Below are 21467 nucleotides of genomic sequence, written 5' to 3' on the forward strand. Positions count from 1 at the left end.
GGAAAGAATGAGAAAATTTGGGTGAAAAACTGGGGAAAAAAGGGTGAAAAATGAGAAAATTTGGGGTAAAATGGGGAATTTGGGGGGCTTGGCTACACCCGGACGGAGAAAACTCCAAAAAATTGGGGAAATTTGGGGGGAAAATGGGGTAAAAATGGGGATTTTTAGGTAAAAATGGGGATTTTGGGGGTTTGGGCTCAACTGGAAACACCTGGAGGAGAAAAGGAAAAATATTGGGTGGAATTTGGGGAAAAAATGGGGAAAAACAGTGAAAAAATGGGGAAATTTGGGGGAAAAATGGGTAAAAAATGGGGATTTTGGGGTTAAAAATGGGAATTTTGGGGTGAAAAATGGGAATTTTGGGGATTTTGGGGTACCTGGCGGCCATGAGATCCTGCAGAGCGACGCCGTGGCCGCGGTGAGGGGAAAATGGGGCGAAAAAGGGAAAATTGGGTGAAAAAAACAAAAAAAATTAGGTGAAAATTGGGGAAAAAATGAGGAAATTAGGGGGAAAAAATGGGAAAAAGCTGTGAAAAAATGGGAAAAGATGGTGAAAAAAATGGGTTAAAAATGAGAATTTGGAGAGTTTGGACACGCCTGGGCACACCGGGGGGAAAAATAAAAAATTGGGTGAAATTTGGGGGAAAAATGGTAAAAACAGTGAAAAATGGGGAAATTTAGGTGAAAAATGGGGAATTTGGGTGAAAAATGGGGAATTGGGGTGAAAAATGGGGAAATTGGGTGAAAAATGGGGAAATTTGGGTGAAAAATGGGGAATTTGGGTGAAAAATGGGAAATTTGGGTGAAAAATGGGGAAATTTGGGTGAAAAATGGGGAATTTGGGTGAAAAATGGGGAATTTGGGTGAAAAGTGGGGAAATTTGGGTGAAAAATGGGGAAATTTGGGTGAAAAATGGGGAAATTTGGTGAAAAATGGGGAATTTGGGTGAAAAATGGGGAAATTTGGGTGAAAAATGGGGAATTTGGGTGAAAAATGGGGAAATTTGGGTGAAAAATGGGGAAATTTGGGTGAAAAATGCGGAAATTTGGGTGAAAAATGGGGAAATTGGGTGAAAAATGGGGAATTTGGGTGAAAAGTTGGGAAATTTGGGTGAAAAATGGGGAAATTTGGGTGAAAAATGGGGAATTTGGGTGAAAAGTTGGGAAATTTGGGTGAAAAATGGGGGAATTTGGTTAAAAATGGGGAATTTGGGTGAAAAATGGGGAATTTGGGTGAAAAATGGGGAATTTGGGTGAAAAATGGGGAAATTTGGGTGAAAAATGGGGAATTAGGGTGAAAAATGGGGAAATTTGGGTGAAAAGTTGGGAAATTTGGGTGAAAAATGGGGAATTTGGGTGAAAAATGGGGAATTTGGGTGAAAAATGGGGAATTGGGGTGAAAAATGGGGAAATTTGGGTGAAAAATGGGGAATTTGGGTGAAAAATGGGGAATTTGGGTGAAAAATGGGGAAATTTGGGTGAAAAATGGGGAATTTGGGTGAAAAATGGGGAATTTGGATGAAAAGTGGGGAAATTTGGGTGAAAAATGGGGAAATTGGGGTGAAAAATGGGGAATTTGGGTGAAAAATGGGGAAATTTGGGTGAAAAATGGGGAAATTTGGGTGAAAAATGGGGAATTTGGGTGAAAAATGGGGAAATTTGGGGAAAAAATGCTTTAAAATGGGGAATAATGAGATTTTGGAGGTTCTGGCTCACCTGGTCACAGCAAGGAGGGAAAAAATGGGGAAAAAAATGGAAAAAAAAGAGAAAAAAAATAAAATTTGCGGAAATAAAAGGAGCGTTCGGGGTAAAAAAAACGGATTTTTGGGGCAAAAATGTGGATGTTTTCCGGGAAAAAAGCGGGAATTTTGAGGAAAATTTGGGACTTTTTGAGGAATTTTGGGATTTTTAAAAAATTTCTCTGGGTCCTTCTGGGATTTGTTGGGAATTGTTGGCAGATTTTGGGAATTCTTTGGGATTTGGGAGAAGTTTGTTTTTTTTTTTTTTTTTTTTTGGGGCGATTTTCTGGGAATTCTTTGGGGATTTTTTTTTTTTTCAGGGTTTTTGGGAAACTTCTCGGGGGAAATTTTGGGAATTTTGTGGGGATTCTGTTGGGACTTGGGAGAATTATTGGGGTTTTTTTTTTAACTTTCGGGCGTTTATTGGGCATTTTTGGGGGGAGTTTTTTGGGAATTTGTTGGGAATTCTTTGGGGATTTGTTGGGGATTTTGCTTTTCGTGGGAAATTTGATAATTTTTTGTTATTTTTCCCCCCTCAGACGTTCGGGGAGAAGGTTCTGGGCCCCCTGGCCTGGGTGATGCCCTTGGCCGTGGCTCTCTCCACCTTCGGCGGCGTCAACGGCTCCCTCTTCACCTGCTCCAGGTCAGAGACCCCGAAATCCCCAAATTCCCAACGTTTCCCCAAAATTCCCACAATTTTCCCCAATTTTTCCCGATTTTTTTCCGATTTTTCCTCATTTTTTTGTCATTTTTGGTCGTTTTTCCATCAAACTTGTGATTTTTTTTTTCTCTCTAATGTCCCTCTTCACTTGCTCCAGGTCAGAGACCCCGAAATTCCCAAATTCCCAACATTTCCCCAAAATTCCCACAATTTTCCCCAATTTTTCCCCATTTTTTTCCGATTTTTCTCCATTTTTTGATCATTTTTGGTCGTTTTTCCATCAAATTTGTGATTTTCTTTCCCCTCTAATTTCCATCTTCACCTGCTCCAGGTCAGAGACCCCGAAATTCCCAAATTCCCAACATTTCCCCAAAATTCCCACAATTTTCCCCAATTTTTCCCGATTTTTTTCCGATTTTTCCCCATTTTTTGGTCATTTTTGGTCGTTTTTCCATCAAATTTGTGATTTTCTTTCCCTGTAATTTCCTTCTTCACCTGCTCCAGGTCAGAAACACCAAAATTCCCAAATTCCCAACATTTCCCCAAAATTCCCACAATTTTCCCCAATTTTTCCCGATTTTTTTCCGATTTTTCCCCATTTTTTGGTCATTTTTGGTCATTTTTCTATCAAATTTCGGATTTTTTTCCCCTCTAATTTCCTTCTTCACCTGCTCCAGGTCAGAAACCCAAAAATCCCCAAATTCCCAACATTTCCCCAAAATTCCCACAATTTTCCCCAGTTTTTCCCGATTTTTTCGCCATTTTTTTGGTCATTTTCCAGTCATTTTTTCCTCAAATTTCTCCATTTTTACCCCAAATTTCCCCTTCCCAACCCCCTCTTCACCTGCTCCAGGTCAGGAAATTCACAAATTCCAAAATTCCCAACATTTCCCCAAAATTCCCACAATTTTCCCCAATTTTTCCCCATTTTTTTCCGATTTTTCCCCATTTTTTGGTCATTTTTGGTCGTTTTTCCATCAAATTTCGGATTTTTTTTCCCCTCTTATTTCCTTCTTCACCTGCTCCAGGTGAGAAACACCAAAATCCCCAAATTCCCAAAATTTCCCCAAATTTCCCACAATTTTCCCCAATTTTTCCCCATTTTTTTCCGATTTTTCCCCATTTTTTGGTCATTTTTGGTCGTTTTTCCATCAAGTTTGTGATTTTCTTTCCCTGTAATTTCCTTCTTCACCTGCTCCAGGTCAGAAACACCAAAATTCCCAAATTCCCAACATTTCCCCAAAATTCCCACAATTTTCCCCAATTTTTCCCCATTTTTTTCCGATTTTTCCCCATTTTTTGATCACTTTTGGTCATTTTTCCATCAAATTTCTGATTTTTTTTCCTCTCTAATTTCCTTCTTCACCTGCTCCAGGTCAGGAACCCCAAAATTCCCAAATTCCCAACATTTCCCCAAAATTCCCACAATTTTCCCCAATTTTTCCCCATTTTTTTCCGATTTTTCCCCATTTTTTTGTCATTTTTGGTCGTTTTTCCATCAAATTTCTGATTTTTTTTCCCCTCTAATTTCCTTCTTCACCTGCTCCAGGTGAGAAACACCAAAATCCCCAAATTCCCAAAATTTCCCCAAATTTCCCACAATTTTCCCCAATTTTTCCCCATTTTTTTCCGATTTTTCCCCATTTTTTGGTCATTTTTGGTCATTTTTCCATCAAATTTCGGATTTTTTTTCCCCTCTTATTTCCTTCTTCACCTGCTCCAGGTGAGAAACCCCGAAATTCCCAAATTCCCAAAATTTCCCCAAAATTCCAACAATTTTCCCCAATTTTTCCCGATTTTTTTCCGATTTTCCCCCATTTTTTGATCATTTTTGGTCGTTCTTCCATCAAATTTCTGATTTTTTTTCCCCTCTAATTTCCCTCTTCACCTGCTCCAGGTCAGAGACCCCGAAATTCCCAAATTCCCAAAATTTCCCCAAAATTCCCACAATTTTCCCCAATTTTTCCCCATTTTTTTCCGATTTTTCCCCATTTTTTGGTCATTTTTGGTCATTTTTCCATCAAATTTCGGATTTTTTTTCCCCTCTAATTTCCATCTTCACCTGCTCCAGGTGAGAAACACCAAAATCCCCAAATTCCCAAAATTTCCCCAAATTTCCCACAATTTTCCCCAATTTTTCCCGATTTTTTTCCGATTTTCCCCCATTTTTTGGTCATTTTTGGTCGTTTTTCCATCAAATTTGTGATTTTCTTTCCCTGTAATTTCCTTCTTCACCTGCTCCAGGTCAGGAACACCAAAATCCCCAAATTCCCAACATTTCCCCAAAATTCCCACAATTTTCCCCAAATTTTCCCGATTTTTTTCCGATTTTTCCCCATTTTTTGATCATTTTTGGTCGTTTTTCCATCAAATTTGTGATTTTCTTTCCCTGTAATTTCCTTCTTCACCTGCTCCAGGTGAGAAACACCAAAATCCCCAAATTCCCAAAATTTCCCCAAAATCCCTGGAATTTTCCCCAATTTTTCCTGATTTTTTCGCCATTTTTTTGGTCATTTTCCAGTCATTTTTTCCTCAAATTTGTCCATTTTTACCCCAAATTTCCCTTTCCCAAACCTCTCTTCACCTGCTCCAGGTCAGAAACCCTAAATTTCCCAAAATCCCACAATTTTCCCAAAACTCCCCCAATTTTCCCTCCGAATTTTTCCTTCCAAATTCCCCAATTTCCCCCCAAAATTCCCTGAATTTTCTCCTTTTTCTTTTCCACAAATTCCCCAAATTCCGAAATCCCCCCGGATCTCACCCAAAACCTCCCAATTTTGCTCAAAATCCCCAAAATTTCCCCCCCCCCAGATTTTCCCATTTTCCCCTCATTTCTCCCCGTTCATTTCCCCCATGACATCATCCCCTCATCGTGACCACGCCCACCATGACATCACCACCGCCGTGACCACGCCCACAATTGCATCACTCCACCGTGACCACGCCTACCATGACATCACCACCGCTGTGACCACGCCCACCATGACATCATCTGCCTGTGACCACGCCTACCATGACATCATCTGCCTGTGACCACGCCCACCATGACATCATCTACCTGTGACCACGCCCACCATGACATCATCTGCCTGTGACCACGCCCACAATGGCATCATTCCACCGTGACCACGCCCACCATGACATCACCACCACCGTGACCACGCCCACCATGACATCACCCCGTGGTGACCACGCCTACCATGATATCATCCACCTGTGACCACGCCCACCATGACATCATCTGCCTGTGACCACACCTACCATGACATCATCTACCTGTGACCACGCCTACCATGACATCGCCACCGCTGTGACCACGCCCACAATTTCATCATCCCACCGTGACCACGCCTACCATGACATCATCTACCTGTGACCACGCCCACCATTGCATCACCCCGCCATGGCCACGCCCACCATGACATCATCTGCCTGTGACCACGCCCACTATGACATCGCACCGCTGTGACCACGCCCACCATGACATCATCTGCCTGTGACCACGCCCACCATGACATCACCACCGCCGTGACCACGCCCACCATGACATCACCCTTGCTGTGACCATGCCCCCAATGACATCATCTGCCTGTGACCACGCCCACCATGACATCATCTGCCTGCGACCACGCCTACCATGACACCCTCTACATGTGACCACGCCCACCATGACATCACCACCACCGTGACCACGCCCACCATGACATCACCGTTGGTGTGACCACGCCCCCGATGACATCACCCCGCCGTGACCACGCCCACCATGACATCACCCTTCCTGTGACCACGCCCACCATGACATCACCCCGCCATGGCCACGCCCACCATGACATCACCCTTGCTGTGACCACGCCCCCGATGACATCACCCTTGCTGTGACCACGCCTCCGATGACGTCACCCCGCGGTGGCCCCGCCCCCCGATGACGTCACCAGGCTGTTCTACGCGGGCGCCCGCGAGGGGCAGCTGCCGGCGCTGCTCGCCATGATCCACCTGCGGCGCCACACCCCCGTCCCCGCCCTGCTCGTCACCGTGAGACACCGAAATGGGGCTGAAAACCGGGAAATCGGGAAAAAACGGGGAAAAACAAAAAAAAAATGGGGAAAATCGGGCGAGAAACGGTGCGAAAAACGGGGGAGAAATGAGTTAGGAAAGGGTTAAAATCAGGTAGGAAAGGGTTAAAAATTGGGTCCTAAAGGGCTAAAAATGGTAGGAAAAGGGTTAAAAATATTCCGAAAAATGGATAAAAAGTGGATTAAAATTTTGATTGGGAATAGATGGAAAAATTGACGAAAAATGGCCAAAAATTGGTAAAAAATGGGTTAAAGTCTGGTGAAAAGTGGGGTAAAAAATGGGTTAAAAATGGGTGGAAATTGCTTTAAGAAAGGGTTAAAAATTGGGTTAAAAGTGGGTAAAAATTGGTTATAAATTGGTAAAACTTGGGGAAGAAAAGGTTAAAATCTGGGTGAAAAATGGGGGAAAATTGGGTGGAAAAATGGATGAAAACTGGGTTGAAAAAAATTTTTGCAGCGGCAAAAAAAAGCGTTAAAACCTGGTCTAAAACGGGGGAAAACTGGGTTAAAGGTTGGTGGAAATTTGGGTAAAAACTGGTGTAAAAATTGATTAAAAATGGGGTTAAGAAAGGGTTAAAATTTGGGTGAAGATTGGGTTAAAAAATGGGAGAGGAAAGGGTTAAAAACGCGGGTGGAAACCGGCTGAAAAATGGTTAAAAACAGCTGAAAAATGGGTGGAAAACGCCGGAAGTGGTTTAAAAAACGGGTAAAAGGGGTAAAAATCTGGTCCGGAAGGGGTTAAAAATTGGCGGGGAAATGGGCGGGCGTGTCCCCGGGTGGGCGTGTCCTGACGGGAGCCCCGCCCCCAGTGCGCGTCCACGCTGCTGATGCTGGTGACCGGCGACATCTACACGCTCATTAATTACGTGGGCTTCGTTAATTACCTCTGGTACGGCGTCACCGTGGCCGGGCTGGTGCTGCTCCGCTGGAGGGAGCCCCAACTGCCACGCCCCATCAAGGTAGGCCACGCCCACTTTGCTGATAAACCACGCCCGCTTTGGCTGATAAACCACGCCCGCTTTGGCTGTTAAACCACGCCCGCTTTGGCTGTTAAACCACGCCCGCTTTGGCTGTTAAACCACGCCCGCTTTGCGTGTGAAATACGAGGCACCTAATGGTGAAGCCACGCCCACTTTGGGCAGCAAACCACGCCCACTTTGTGTCTCAAATGCTGTGCCTTTTATGGTTAAACCACGCCCACTTTGAGACTGAAACCACGCCCCTTTCGCTGTTTAGCCACGCCCACTTTGGGCCTAAAGCCATGCCCACTTTATGTCTCAAACGTAGTTCCTTTTATGGCTAAGCCACGCCCACTTTGGACACTAAGCCACGCCCACTTTATGTTTAAATGTCGTTCCCTTTATGGTTAAGCCACGCCCACTTTATGTCTCTAAACCACGCCCACTTTGAGCTTCAACCACGGCCACTTTGTACCCTTAACCACGCCCGCTTTATGTCTCAAACCACGCCCCTTTTGAGCTTAAACCACACCCACTTTGGACCTGAAACCACGCCCACTTTTGGTCCTAAACCACGCCCCTTTTGAGCTGTAACCACGCCCACTTTGCCACCACACCACGCCCACTTTATGTCTCAAATGACGTTCCTTTTATGGCTAAGCCACGCCCCTTTTGTGCTTAAACTACACCCACTTTGTACCCTAAACCACGCCCACTTTAGGTCTCAAATTCTATCCCTTTTATGGTTAAACCACGCCCCCTTTTGTGCTCTAACCACGCCCCCCTGGTGGATTCCCACGCTCCCCCCATTCATAAAATTAATCCATTCCCACGCCAAGCTCCGCCCCCATTCACCGAAACCGCGCCCCCTGCAGGATTCCTACGCTCCCCATTCATAAAAACAATCGCTGCAAACGCTCCCGGGTTAATTCCCACGCCCCCATTGATAAAAATTGTGACTACGAACGCCCCCTACAGAATTCCCACGCCCCCCCCATTCATAAAATTGATCACTACAAATGCCCCTACAGAATTCCCACGCACCCCATTCATAAAATTGATCACTACAAATGCCCCTATAGAATTCCCACGCACCCCATTCATAAAATTGATCACTACAAATGTCCCTATAGAATTCCCACGCACCCCATTCATAAAAAATCTCACTGCAAACACTCCCTAGTTAATTTCCATGCTCGCCATTCACAAAAAATCACAGTCCCAAACGTCCCTCAGTGAATTCCCGTGCTCTCCATTCATAAAATAATCTTACTACCAACACCCCCCACAAAATTGCCACGCCCCCCATTCATAAAATTGATTACTACAGATGCCCCTGTAGAATTCCCCACGCTCCCATTCATAAAAAAATCGCACTCCAAACACCCCCCCACGCCATTCCCACGCTCCCCATTCATAAAAGCGAGCACCGCAAATGCGTCTACGTAGTTCCCACGCCCCCCCCCCCCCATTCATGAAAGTTACTACTATGGCCGCTCCCGCGGAATTCCCGCGCCTCCCATTCACAAAAAAAATCCACACTCCAAACGCCGCCCCACACCATTCCCACGCCCCCAAACCCCCTCAAATCCCCTCAAACCACCCCAAAACCCCCTCTAGACCCCCAAACCCCCCCAAAAACCCACCCAAATCCACTCAATCCTCCCCCAAACCTCACCCAAACGCCCCCAAACCCCCCCAAAACCTCCCCAAAACCCCCTCAAACCTCCCAAAACCCCCCCAAAACCCCCTCAAACCCCCCCAAAACCTCCCCAAATCCTCATTTAACCTCCCCAAAACCTCCCCAAATCCCCCCGAAACCCCCTCAAACCTCCCCAAATCCTCATTTAACCTCCCCAAGACCCCCCCAAACCTCCCAAGACCCCCCCAAACCCGCTCAAAACCCCCTCAAACCCCCTCAAAACCACCCCAAAACCCCCTCAAACCGCCCCAAACCCCCCCAAAACCCCCTCAAAACCCCCTCAAACCTCCCCAAATCCTCATTTAACCTCCCCAAGACCCCCCCAAACCTCCCCAAACCCCCCCAAAACCTCCCCAAAACCCCCTCAAACCTCCCCAAAACCCCCCTCAAACCCCCCAAAACCCCCTCAAACCTCCCCAAATCCTCATTTAACCTCCCCAAACCCCCCCAAACCTCCCCAAACCCCCACCAAACCCCCCTCAAACCGCCCCAAATCCCCCCAAACCCCCCTCAAACCTCCCCAAACCCCCCCAAAACCCCCTCAAACCTCCCCAAATCCTCATTTAACCTCCCCAAGACCCCCCCAAACCCCCCCCAAACGCCCCCAAACCTCCCCAAATCCCCCCTCAAACCTCCCAAACCCCCCAAATCCCCTTTAGACCCCCCCAAACCTCCCCAAACCTCCCCAAATCCCCCCGAAACCCCCCCAAAACCTCCCCAAATCCTCATTTAACCTCCCCAAAACCTCCCCAAACCCCCCCAAACCCCCCCCAAACGCCCCCAAAACCCCCCAAATCCCCTTTAGACCCCCCCCAAACCTCCCCAAATCCCCCCAAAACCCCCCCAAATCCCCCAAAACCCCCTCAAACCCCCTCAAACATCCCCAAATCCTCATTTAACCCCCCCAAACCTCCCCAAACCCCCCCAAACCCGCTCAAAACCCCCCAAATACCCCCAAACCCCCCCAAAACCTCCCCAAAGCCCCCTCAAACCCCCTCAAACTCCCCAAATCCTCATTTAACCTCCCCAAGACCCCCCCAAATCCCCCCGAAACCCCCTCAAACCTCCCCAAATCCCCCCGAAACCCCCAAACCCCCCAAATCCCCTTTAGACCCCCCCAAACCTCCCCAAATCCCCCCAAAACCCCCCCAAATCCCCCCAAAACCCCCTCAAACCCCCTCAAACATCCCCAAATCCTCATTTAACCCCCCCAAAATCTCCCCAAACCCCCCCAAACCTCCCCAAACCCCCCCAAACCCCCCCCAAACGCCCCCAAACCCCCCAAATCCCCTTTAGACCCCCCCAAACCTCCCCAAACCCCCCCAAAACCCCCTCAAACCTCCACAAACCCCCTCAAACCCCCCCCAAATCCACTCAATCCTCCCCCCAAACCCCACCAAATCCCCCCAAAACCCCCTCAAAGCTCCCCCAAATCCCCCCAAAACCCCCCCAAAACCTCCCCAAATCCTCATTTAACCTCCCCAAGACCCCCCCAAACCCCCCCGAAACCCCCTCAAACCTCCCCAAATCCTCATTTAACCTCCCCAAGACCCCCCCAAACCTCCCCAAGACCCCCCCAAACCCGCTCAAAACCCCCTCAAACCCCCTCAAAACCACCCAAAACCCCCTCAAACCGCCCCAAATCCCCCCAAAACCCCCTCAAAACCCCCCCAAAACCCCCTCAAACCACCCCAAAACCCCCTCAAACCTCCCCAAATCCCCCCAAACCCCCCCCAAACCCCCCCAAAACCCCCTCAAACCCCCTCAAAACCACCCCAAATCCTCTGAAACCTCCCCAAACTCCAAATGTCACCCCAAAACGCCCCCCGAACCCCGACGCGCAGGTGCACCTGGCGTTCCCGGCCGTGTACCTGCTCTTCTGGGGGGCCCTCCTGGCCTTCTCGGTGTGGTCGGAGCCGCTCGTGTGCGGCGTCGGCCTGGCCGTGGCGGCCACCGGCGCCCCCGTGTACCTGCTGTGCCTCCGGGGGGGACCCCGGCCCCCCGGCATCCAGAGCGCCATGGGGTGAGGGGGTTTTCGGGGGGGTTTGGGGGGGTTTGGGGGGTTTGAATGGGGTTTGGGGGGTTTGGGGGGTTTGAGTGGGGTTTGGGGGGGGTTTTATGGGGTTTGGGGGGGTTTGGGGGGTTTGAATGGGGTATTGGGGGGTTTGGGGGGTTTGAATGGGGTTTGGGGGGTTTGAATGGGGTTTGGGGGTTTAAGGGGGATTTGGGGGTCTGAAGGGGATTTTGGGGGGGTTTATCGGGATTTTGGGGGGTTTGAATGGGGTTTGGGGGGGTTTGAATGGGGTTTGGGGGGGTTTGGGGGGGTTTGAATGGGATTTGGGGGGGTTTGAATGGGATTTGGGGGGGTTTGAGGGGGTTTGAATGGGGTTTGGGGGGGTTTGAATGGGGTTTGGGGGGTTTGAATGGGATTTTGGGGGGTTTGAATGGGGTTTGGGGGGGTTTGAATGGGGTTTGGGGGGTTTGGGGGGGTTTGAATGGGGTTTGGGGGGGTTTGAATGGGGTTTGGGGGGTTTGAATGGGATTTGGGGGGGTTTGAATGGGGTTTGGGGAGGTTTGAGGGGGTTTGGGGGGGTTTGAATGGGGTTTTGGGGGGGTTTGAATGGGGTTTGGGGGGTTTGGGGGGGTTTGAATGGGGTTTGGGGGGGTTTGATTGGGATTTGGGGGGTTTGAATGGGGTTTGGGGGGTTTGGGGGGGTTTGAATGGGATTTGGGGGGTTTGAATGGGGTTTGGGGGCTTGAATGGGGTTTGGGGGGGTTTTATCGGGATTTTGGGGGGTTTAAATGGATTTTGGGGGGGTTTGAATGGGGTTTGGGGGGGTTTGAATGGGGGTTTGGGGGGTTTGAGGGGATTTTGGGGGGGTTTGAATGGGGATTTGGAGGTCTGAAGGGGATTTTGGGGGGGGTTTGATTGGGATTTGGGGGGGTTTGAGGGGGTTTGGGGGGGTTTAAATGGGGTTTGGGGGGGTTTGAATGGGGTTTGGGGGGTTTGAGGGGATTTTGGGGGGTTTGAGGGGATTTTGGGGGGTTGTGAGTGGGGTTTGAATGGGGTTTGGGGGGTTTGAGTGGGATTTTGGGGGGTTTGAATGGGAAAATTTGGGGGGTTTGAATGGCATTTTGGGGGGTTTGAATGGGGTTTGGGGGTGTTTGAATGGGATTTTGGGGGGGTTTGAATGGGGTTTGGAGGGGTTTGATGGGATTTTGGGGAATTTGAGGGGGTTTTGGGGGGTTTGAGGGGATTTTGGGGGGGTTTGATGGGTTGGGGGGTTATGGGTTGGGGGGGTTGTATGGGGTTTGGGGGGGTTTGAATGGGGTTTGGGGGGTTGATGGGGTTGGGGGGGGTTGGGTTGGGGGGGTTTGGGGGGTGGGGGGTTTGATGGGGTTTGGGGGGTTTTGGGGGAATTTGAGGGGGTTTGGGGGGAATTGAATGCGTTTGGGGTGATATTTTGGGGTTTGGGGGGGTTTTAATGGGGGTTTGGGGGTTGTTTAAATGGGATTTTGGGGGGTTTGAATGGGATTTTGGGGGAATTTGAGGGGGTTTTGGGGGGTTTGAATGGGATTTGGGGGGTTTTAATGGGGTTTGGGGGGCTTTGATTGGGGTTTGGGCGGGTTTAAGTGGGATTTTGGGGAAATTTAGGAGGAATTTAGAAAAAAAAAATTGGTATTTGGGGTGGGTTTTATGCGAATTTGGGATGGTTTGGGGGGGAAACATTTAAAGCGGATTTTCGGGATGTTACAGGAGTTTTTCGGAAGTTTGGGAGGGATTTGGGGAAGTTTGTGTGAATTTGGAAAGATTCAGATTTGGGGTGGATTTTACATGAATTTGGGGCCGCTTTGGGAATATTTAAAGCGGATTTTGGGGGGATTTTGAGGGGGATTTTGGGGCGGATTTAACGAAATTTCTGAATTTTTTTAGTGGAACCTCACCCAAATTCTTTGTTTTTATTTTATTTAATTTTTTTTTTAATTTTTATTTTGTTTTTTGTTTTCCCCTCCCCCCCCAGCGCGCGTGACGCGGTTCGGGCAGCGCCTCCTATTGGTCGTGTACCCGGGGGGCGGGGCCGAGGGTGGCCCCGCCCCCTCCCCCGAGCCCCTCAAGCCCCCCTCCCCCCCCCCTGCGAGGACCCCCTGACCCCCCTGACCCGCCCCGCCCCCTCCTGAGCCACGCCCCCTTTGCTTAGGCCACGCCCCCTCTCCTTGGCCCCGCCCCTGAGCCCGGTGGGGCCGCCCCTCCCCCACCCCCAGTGCCTTAAAAGGGGGCGTGGCCTCAATCCCCCCCTCATCCCAATGACGTCATGGGCAGAGCCGGCTCCGCCCCTTTCCTCCTGCTTTTAATAAGAGGGGGCGTGGCCTCGGCTTGTGAATAAAACACCTTTGGCAAAAAAAAAAAAAAAAAAACCGTTGTGTGTGTTTTTTATTATTTTTTTATTGAAATTTCCGGATTTTTCCACCAGAAGTTTTCCGTCGGTTTTTTACGGAAATTCCCGAAGTTTTTTTAATCCCGAACTTGGGCAAAAAAAAAAAAAAAAATTCCCCAATTTTTAAATTTTTTTTTTTTCCGGGGTTTTTCAGGGTCGTTTCCGGAAATTCCCGAAAATTTCCGAACTTTAAAGGGAAAATCGGGAGTTCTACAGAAATTCCCCAAAATTTTAATTTTTTCGCGAATTTTTCCGGAAATCACCGAAGTTTTTTACGGAAATCGCCGAAGTTTCACACGGAAATTTCCGAACTTTAATCGGGGAACAAAAATCCCGAATTCCTCCGGAAATTCCCGAACTCCTCCGAGTCTCCCCGACACCGGAAACACCCGAAGAGCCCCGGGAACAACCGGAAATACCCGAAGAGCACCGGAAACGCCCGAAGAGCCGCCGGGAACGCACGGAGAGTTACGGAAACACCCGAAGAGCCACGGGAAGCAACGGAAGGCGACGGAAACAGCCGAAGCGCCGTGCGGAAGTTGCCGAAGCCGCCGTCCGGAAGCGTCCGAAGGCGCAGCGCAAGCGGCGCCACACCAAGATGGCGGACGGGGAGGAGGTGACTCTGGACGGGCGGCCGCTCCATCTGCTGCGCGTCGCCGACCTCAAAGCGGCCCTGGAGCAGCGAGGGCTCGCCAAGAGCGGCCAGAAGAGCGCCCTGATCAAGCGGCTGCGAGGGGTGAGGGGGAAGCGCCAGAAATGGCGGCGGCGCCGAGGAGAGGCCGCCGTGAGGGGAAAGAGGGGGGGGGCGGGAAAATGGCGGCGCATGCGCGGGAAGCGGGGAGTGAAGGGGGGGAAGGTTCCCCCCCTCAGGGTTTTCCCGCCAACGCGTGAGGGGGGGAAAAGGCGGGAAGGAGGAGACCCCCCCTCCGTGAGGGTGAGTGGGGGGTGAGGGCGGTTCGGGGTGAAAAAAGGGGATTTTGGGTCGGTGGGAGGGGAGAGGTTTTTTTGGGTGCGTTTGGGGGTAAAAGTTGGGGTTTTGTGGGGGTTTGGGGTTTTTTTGCGGGTTTTGGGTGGTCCGCGGAGAGGCTGAGGGGGTTTGGGTTTAAAGGAGGGTTTGAGGAGTTTGTGAGGGGTTTTGAGGTAAAGTTGCGGGTTTTGTGCATTCTGCAAAAAGTCTGAGGGGATTTGCGTTTAAAGCTCCGGTTTTGAGGAGTTTGTGATGGAGTTTGGGGTGAAAATCCCGGTTTTGATGAGTTTGATGAAAGTCTGAGGGGATTTGCGGTAGAAGTTGCGGGTTTTGTGAATTCTGCAAAAAGTCTGAGGGGATTTGCGTTTAAAGCTCCGGTTTTGAGGAGTTTGTGATGGAGTTTGGGGTGAAAATCCCGGTTTTGATGAGTTTGATGAAAGTCTGAGGGGATTTGGGTTTAAAGCTCCGGTTTTGAGGAGTTTGTGAGGGAATTTGATGTGAAAATCCCGGTTTTGATGAGTTTTAGGAAAAGTCTGAGAGGGTTTGCGGTAAAAGTTGCGGTTTTGTGAATTCTACAACAAGTCTCAGGAGATTTGAATTTAAAGCTCCGGTTTTTGAGGAGTTTGTGAGGGGATTTATATGAAATTGCGGTTCTAAAGAGATTTGGGTTTTAAAGCTCCGGTTTTGAGGTTTTTGTGAGGGGATTTGAGGTAAAACTCCCGGTTTTGATGAGTTTTACGAAAAGTCTGAGGGGATTTGGTGTCGAAGTTGCGATAATTGTGAGTTTTGGGAAAAGTCTGAGGGGATTTGGGTTTAAAACTCCGGTTTTGAGGAGTTTGTGAGGGGATTTGGGGTTTAAATCCCGATTTTGTTGAGTTTTAGGACGAGTCTGAGGGGATTTAAGTTAAAAGTTGCTGTTTTGATGATTTTGAGGGAAAGTCTGAGGGGATTTGGGTTTAAAGCTCCGGGTTTGAGAAATTCGTGAGGGAATTTGAGGTCAAAGTCGTGGTTTTCATGAATTCCAATAAAAGTCTGAGGGGATTTAAGTTTTAAACTCCAGTTTTGGGGATGTTTTAGGAGATTTGAGATAAAAAAATCCCAGTTTTGATGAGTTTGAGGAGAAATTGGAGGCGATTTAAGGTTTAAAACCCATTTTTGGTGAATTTATGAGGGAATTTGGGGTAAATATCACAGTTTTGAGGACTCTGAGGAGGCATTTGGGGCAAAACTCAGATTTTTAGCATTTTGAAGGGATTTGGTTTTGAAAATTCAAAATTAAATCATTGTTTTGGAGGGATTTTAGCAAAAAAATATTAATTTTGGTGACTTTAGGAGAGAATTTGAGGTAAAACTTCAGGATTTGGGGACTTTGACAAGGGCCTGAGGCACTTTGAGGTAAAAAGTGAAGTTTTTGTTAAATTTTCAGCAGATTTGACTTAAAAGTTGCAATTTTTTGTGGATTCCTGAGGAATTTGAGGCCAAATCCTCATTTTCCACGTGTTTGTGAGGGGATTTGAGGTAAAAATTCCATTTTTTGAGGCGCTTTGAGGCAAAATTCACGACTTGGTTGAGGTTTTGAGGGGATTTGAGGTAAAAATCGCGGTTTTTTGTGGCTTTATGAGGGGATTTGAGGCAAAAATCCAATTTTTGGTCACTTTGTGAGGGATTTTTGAGGGGAAACTCGGAGTTTTTGAGGCAATTTTGGTCAGAAATTCAGAATTTTGTAAGTTTTGGGCAAAATATGGGGATTTTGTTGGGATTTTGTGGGAAATTATGGGGATTTCAGGGCGGGAGGGCAAGAAAAAAGGGAATGAATGGAAATTGGAATTTCAGGGAGTAATTAAAACTAAATTAAATTAAATTTTCCCGAATCTGCCCCAATTCAGGCGCTGATGTTGGAGAACCTCCAGAAGCACTCGAGCCCCCACCCCACCTTCCAGCCCAACTCCCAGGTGAGACCCCCAAAAATCCCCAATTTCGCCCCAAATTTACAGAAATCCACCCAAAATTCCCAAAATTTCCCCAAAATCTTTTAAAATCCACCCAAAATTCCCTCAAATTCCCCCAAAACCTCCCCAAATTCCCAGCAAAATTTCATTAAATTCCCTCAAATTATTCCAAAACTTGCCCGAAATTCCCCAAAATTTTCTTTAAATGACCGCAATAGATCCTGAAATTTCCTCCAAAAAATCCCAAAAATCAGCAAAAAAAAATCTGAAAAAATTCCAAATTTTGGGGAATTCCCGAGTTTTGGAATCCTGAGTTGGAAAGGCTTCGCTCAATTCCTAAAAAGCATCCAAAAGTCACCCAAAAATAATGAAAAATCACCAAAATTTGTCAAATATAGTAAAAAAAATCACCAAAAAATTCCTAAAAAAAGGGGAAAAAGTTCCCAAAATCCCAAATTTTTGGGAATTCCCAATTTTTGGCATCTTGGGTTGGAAAGGCTTCACTTTATCCCAAAAACCCATTTGAAAATCCCTAAAAAAAATCATTAAAATCACTAAAAATTGCCAAAAAAATTCTCAAAATTCCCCCAAAAATTCCCCAAAAAATTGGGAAAAAATTCCCCAAAAATTAATAAAAATCCCAAATAATCCGGAATTTTTTGGGAATTCCCAATTTTTGGGATCTGGGGGGTGGAACAGCCTCACTTAACCCATGAGGAGCCCCAAAAAATCGCCAAAAAATCTTAAAAAAAGGCCCAAAAAATCTTAAAAAAACACCAAAAAAGCCCCAAAAAATGGGAAAAATTCCCCAAAAAAAGGAAGAAAATCCTGAAATTTTCCCAAAAATTTGTGAATTCCCAATTTTTGGGATCTGGGGGTGGAACAGCCTCACTTAACCCATGAGGAGCCCCAAAAAATCATCGAAAAATCACCAAAAATCGCCAAAAATCTTAAAAAACGCCAAGAAAAGCCCCAAAAATGGGAAAAATTCCCCAAAAAAAGGAAGAAAATCCCAAAATTATTGCAAAAATTTGGGAATTCCCAATTTTTAGGATCTGAGGGGTGGAACAGCCTCGCTTAACCCATGAGGAGCCCCAAAAAATCATCGAAAAATCATTTAAAAAATCACCAAAAACGCCCCAAAAAATTCCCAAAAAATTGGGGAAAATTCCCCAAAAAAAGGAAGAAAATCCCGAAATTTTCCCAAAAATTTGTGAATTCCCAATTTTTGGGATCTGGGGGTGGAACAGCCTCACTTAACCCATGAGGAGCCCCAAAATATCATCGAAAAATCACCAAAATCGCCAAAAAATCTTAAAAAAACGCCAAGAAAAGCCCAAAAAATTGGGAAAAATTCCCCAAAAATTCCCAAATTTTTGGTAATTTTCTATTTTTTGGCAGATGGGCGAGGCCATGGGGCAGAACAGCTTCATCAAGCAGTACCTGCAGACCCCAAAATTCTTGAAATAAATCCTGAAAAATTGCCAAAAAAATCACAAAAAATCCTCCAAAAATTCCCAATAAAGTGAAAAATTCTTCAAAAATTTTAAATTTTTGGGAATTCCCAATTTTTAGGATCTGGGAGTGGAACAGCCTCACTTAACCCACACAGGGCCCCAAAAAAATAATGGAAAAAATCACCAAAAATCGTCACCAAAAAAAATGCCAAAAAACTTCCGAAAATTGGCAAAAAAATCACAAAACATTCCAGGAAAAAAAGCACAAAAAATTTCTTAAAATCCCGAATTTTATGAATTCCCAATTTTTGGGATCTGGGAGGGGAACAGCCACACTTAACCCATGGGGAGCCCCAAAAATCATGGAAAAATCACCAAAAATCGCGGAAAAGTGATCAAAAAACGCCAAAAAAAGCCCCAAAAATTGGGAAAAATTCCCCAAAAGTTCCCCAAATTCCCAAATTTTGAATAAATTCCCGTTTTTTGGCAGATGGGCGAGGCCATGGGGCAGAACAGCTTCATCAAGCAGTACCTGGAGACCCCAAAAATCCCCCCAAAAATCCCAAAATTTGTCAAAAAATCCCCCAAAATCACAAAGAAATCCCCAAAAATTGGAAAAAAATCAAAAAGATTCCTGAATACCCAGAAATGAGCCCAAAATTTGGAATTCCCAATTATTGGGATCTGGGGGGTGGAACAGCCTCGCTCAACCCACGGGGAGCCCCCAAAAATCATGGAAAAATCACCAAAAATCGCGGAAAAATGATCAAAAAACGCCAAAAAAAGCCCAAAAAATTGGGAAAAATTCCCCAAAAGTTCCCCAAATTCCCAAATTTTGAATAAATTCCGGTTTTTTGGCAGATGGGCGAGGCCATGGGGCAGAACAGCTTCATCAAGCAGTACCTGGAGAAGCAGCAGGAGCTGCTCCAGCAGCGCCGGGACCCCCCCGAGCCCCACGGTGAGACCCCAAAATCCACAAATTCCACCCCAAAATCCCCCAATTTACCTCCAGAACCCCAAACCCACCAAATTCATCTCAAATTCCACCCCAAAATCCCCCAATTTCCCTCCAAAGCCTTGAAATTCACCCCAAAAACCCCAAATTTCACCCCAAAACCGCAAATTTCACCCAAATTTCACCTCAAAAACCCCAAATTTCACCCCAAATTCACCTGAAAATCCCCCAGATTTACCTCAAATTTACCCCAAAGTTCACCCCAAAATTCCCAATTTAACCCCAAAATCCCCAAATTCACCCAACAACCCCCAATTTACCTCAAGAACCCCAAATCCACCAAATTCATCTCAAATTTCACCCCAAAATCCCCAAATTTCACCCCAAATTCACCCCAAAATCCACCCCAAAATCCCCAATTTCACCCCCAAAAACCCACAAATTTCACCCCAAATCCCCAAATTTCACCCCAAATTTCACCCCAAAAACCCCAAATTTACCCCAAAACCCCCAAATCCCCCCCCGAAAAACCCCTAAATCCACAAATTCATCTCAATTTCACCCCAAAAACCCCAAATTTCTCTCAAAATTCCCTAAATTTCACCCCAAATTTCACCCCAAAACCCCCAAATTTGCCTCAAAAATCCCCCAAATTTCACCCCAAAACCCCCAAATCCACCGAATTCATTGCAATTTTCACCCCGAAATCCCCAAATTTCACCCCAAATTTACCCGAAAATCCACCAAATTTACCACAAAAACCCCAAATTTCACCCCCAATTTACCTCAAAAACCCCAAATTCACCCCCAAAATCCCCACAATCCACCAAATTCATCTCAAATTTCACCACAAAATCCCCCAATTTACCTCCAAAGCCTTGAAATTCACCCCAAAACCACCAAATTTCACCCCCAATTCACCCCCAAAAACCCCAAATTTCACCCCAAAACCGCAAATTTCACCCCATGTTCACCCCAAATTTCACCTCAAAAACCCAAATTTCACCCCAAATTCACCTGAAAATTCCCCAGATTTACCTCAAATTTTACCCCAAAGTTCACCCCAAAATTCACCCCAAATTCACCCCAAAATTCCCAAATTTAACCCCAAAATCCCCAAATTCACCCCAGCAACCCCAAATTTACCTCAAGAACCCCAAATCCACCAAATTCATCTCAAATTTCACCCCAAATCACCCCAAAATCCACCCCAAAATCCCCCAATTCACCCCAAAAACCAAAAATTTCACCCCCAAATCCCCCAATTTCACCCCAAAAACCACAAATTTCACCCCAAATCCCCAAATTTCACCCCAAATTTCACCCCAAAAACCCCAAATTTACCCCAAAACCCCCAAATCCCCCCCGAAAAACCCCTAAATCCACCAAATTCATCTCAAATTTCACCCCAAAAACCCCAAATTTCTCTCAAAATTCCCTAAATTTCACCCCAAATTTCACCCCAAAACCCCCAAATTGCCTCAAAAATCCCCCAAATTTCACCCCAAAACCCCCAAATCCACCGAATTCATTGCAATTTTCACCCCGAAATCCCCAAATTTCACCCCAAATTTACCCCGAAAATCCACCAAATTACCACAAAAACCCCAAATTTCACCCCAAATTACCTCAAAAACCCCAAATTTCACCCCAAAATCCCCAAATCCACCAAATTAATCTCAAATTTCACCCCCAAAATCCCCAAATTCACCCCAACATTTCACCCCAAAATCCCCAAATTTCACCCCACAATTCACCCCCGAAAATCCCCCAAATTTCACCCCAAGAACCCCAATTTCACACCCAAAAAACCCAAATCCACCAAAATTCATCTCAAATTCACCCCAAAATCCCCAAATTTACCTCAAAAATCCCAAATTTCACCCCAACTTCACCCCAAATCCCCCAAATTTACCTCAAAAACCCAAATTTCACCCCAAATCCACCAAATCCACCTCAAATTTCACCCCAAAATCCCCCGAATTACCCCAAAATATCCCTAAAAACCCCAATTCACCCCCCAAAATCCACCATATTTACCACAAAAACCCCAAATTTCACCCCAAAATCCCCAAATTTCATCCCAAAAACCCCAAATTCACCCCAAAAACACCAAAATCCCCAAATTCACCCCAAAACCAACAAAATTCACCCCAAAAATCCCAAAATTCCCCCCAGAAATTGCCCAAATTCACTCCAAAATCCCCCAAATTTACCCCAAAATCCCCCAAATTCACCCCCAAAATTTCCCAAAATTCCCAAATTTCACCCCAAAACCCCAAATTTCACCCCAAAATCCCCCAAATCCACCCCCAAAATTTCCCAAAAATTCCCAAATTTCACCCTAAAATCCCCCAAATTCACCCCAAAATCCCCCAAATTCTCCCCAAAATCCCCCAAATTCACCCCCAAAATTCCCAAAATTCCCAAATTTCTCCCTAAAATCCCCCAAATTCACCCCCCAAAATTCCCAAATTTCACCCTAAAATCCCCCAAATCCACCCCCAAAATTTCCCAAAAATTCCCAAATTTCACCCCAAAATCCCCCAAATTCACCCCCAAAATTCCCA

At 46.5% G+C, this 21467-nt stretch overlaps 1 protein-coding gene across 1 annotated transcript in view; it reads left to right on the forward strand.

The window, feature by feature from the left end:
- The window catches only part of LOC128950602 (large neutral amino acids transporter small subunit 2-like), a gene marked incomplete at both ends in the record, with an annotated part of 32731 nt that extends 13831 nt beyond the window's left edge, over window positions 1–18900 (forward strand). Inside the window, 8 exon segments of the mRNA XM_054295467.1 lie at window positions 2278–2381; window positions 6335–6431; window positions 7282–7431; window positions 10978–11156; window positions 13156–13195; window positions 13838–14305; window positions 16423–16488; window positions 18804–18900. Coding sequence (XP_054151442.1) covers window positions 2278–2381; window positions 6335–6431; window positions 7282–7431; window positions 10978–11156; window positions 13156–13195; window positions 13838–14305; window positions 16423–16488; window positions 18804–18900 — 1201 coding nt within the window.
- Window positions 18901–21467: the final 2567 nt, after the last annotated feature.

This window comes from Melozone crissalis, unplaced genomic scaffold (assembly GCF_028551555.1).
Source record: "Melozone crissalis strain CALT ecotype California unplaced genomic scaffold, PUWL_Pcris_2 ptg000761l_1, whole genome shotgun sequence".
NCBI classification, from domain to species: Eukaryota; Metazoa; Chordata; class Aves; order Passeriformes; family Passerellidae; genus Melozone; species Melozone crissalis.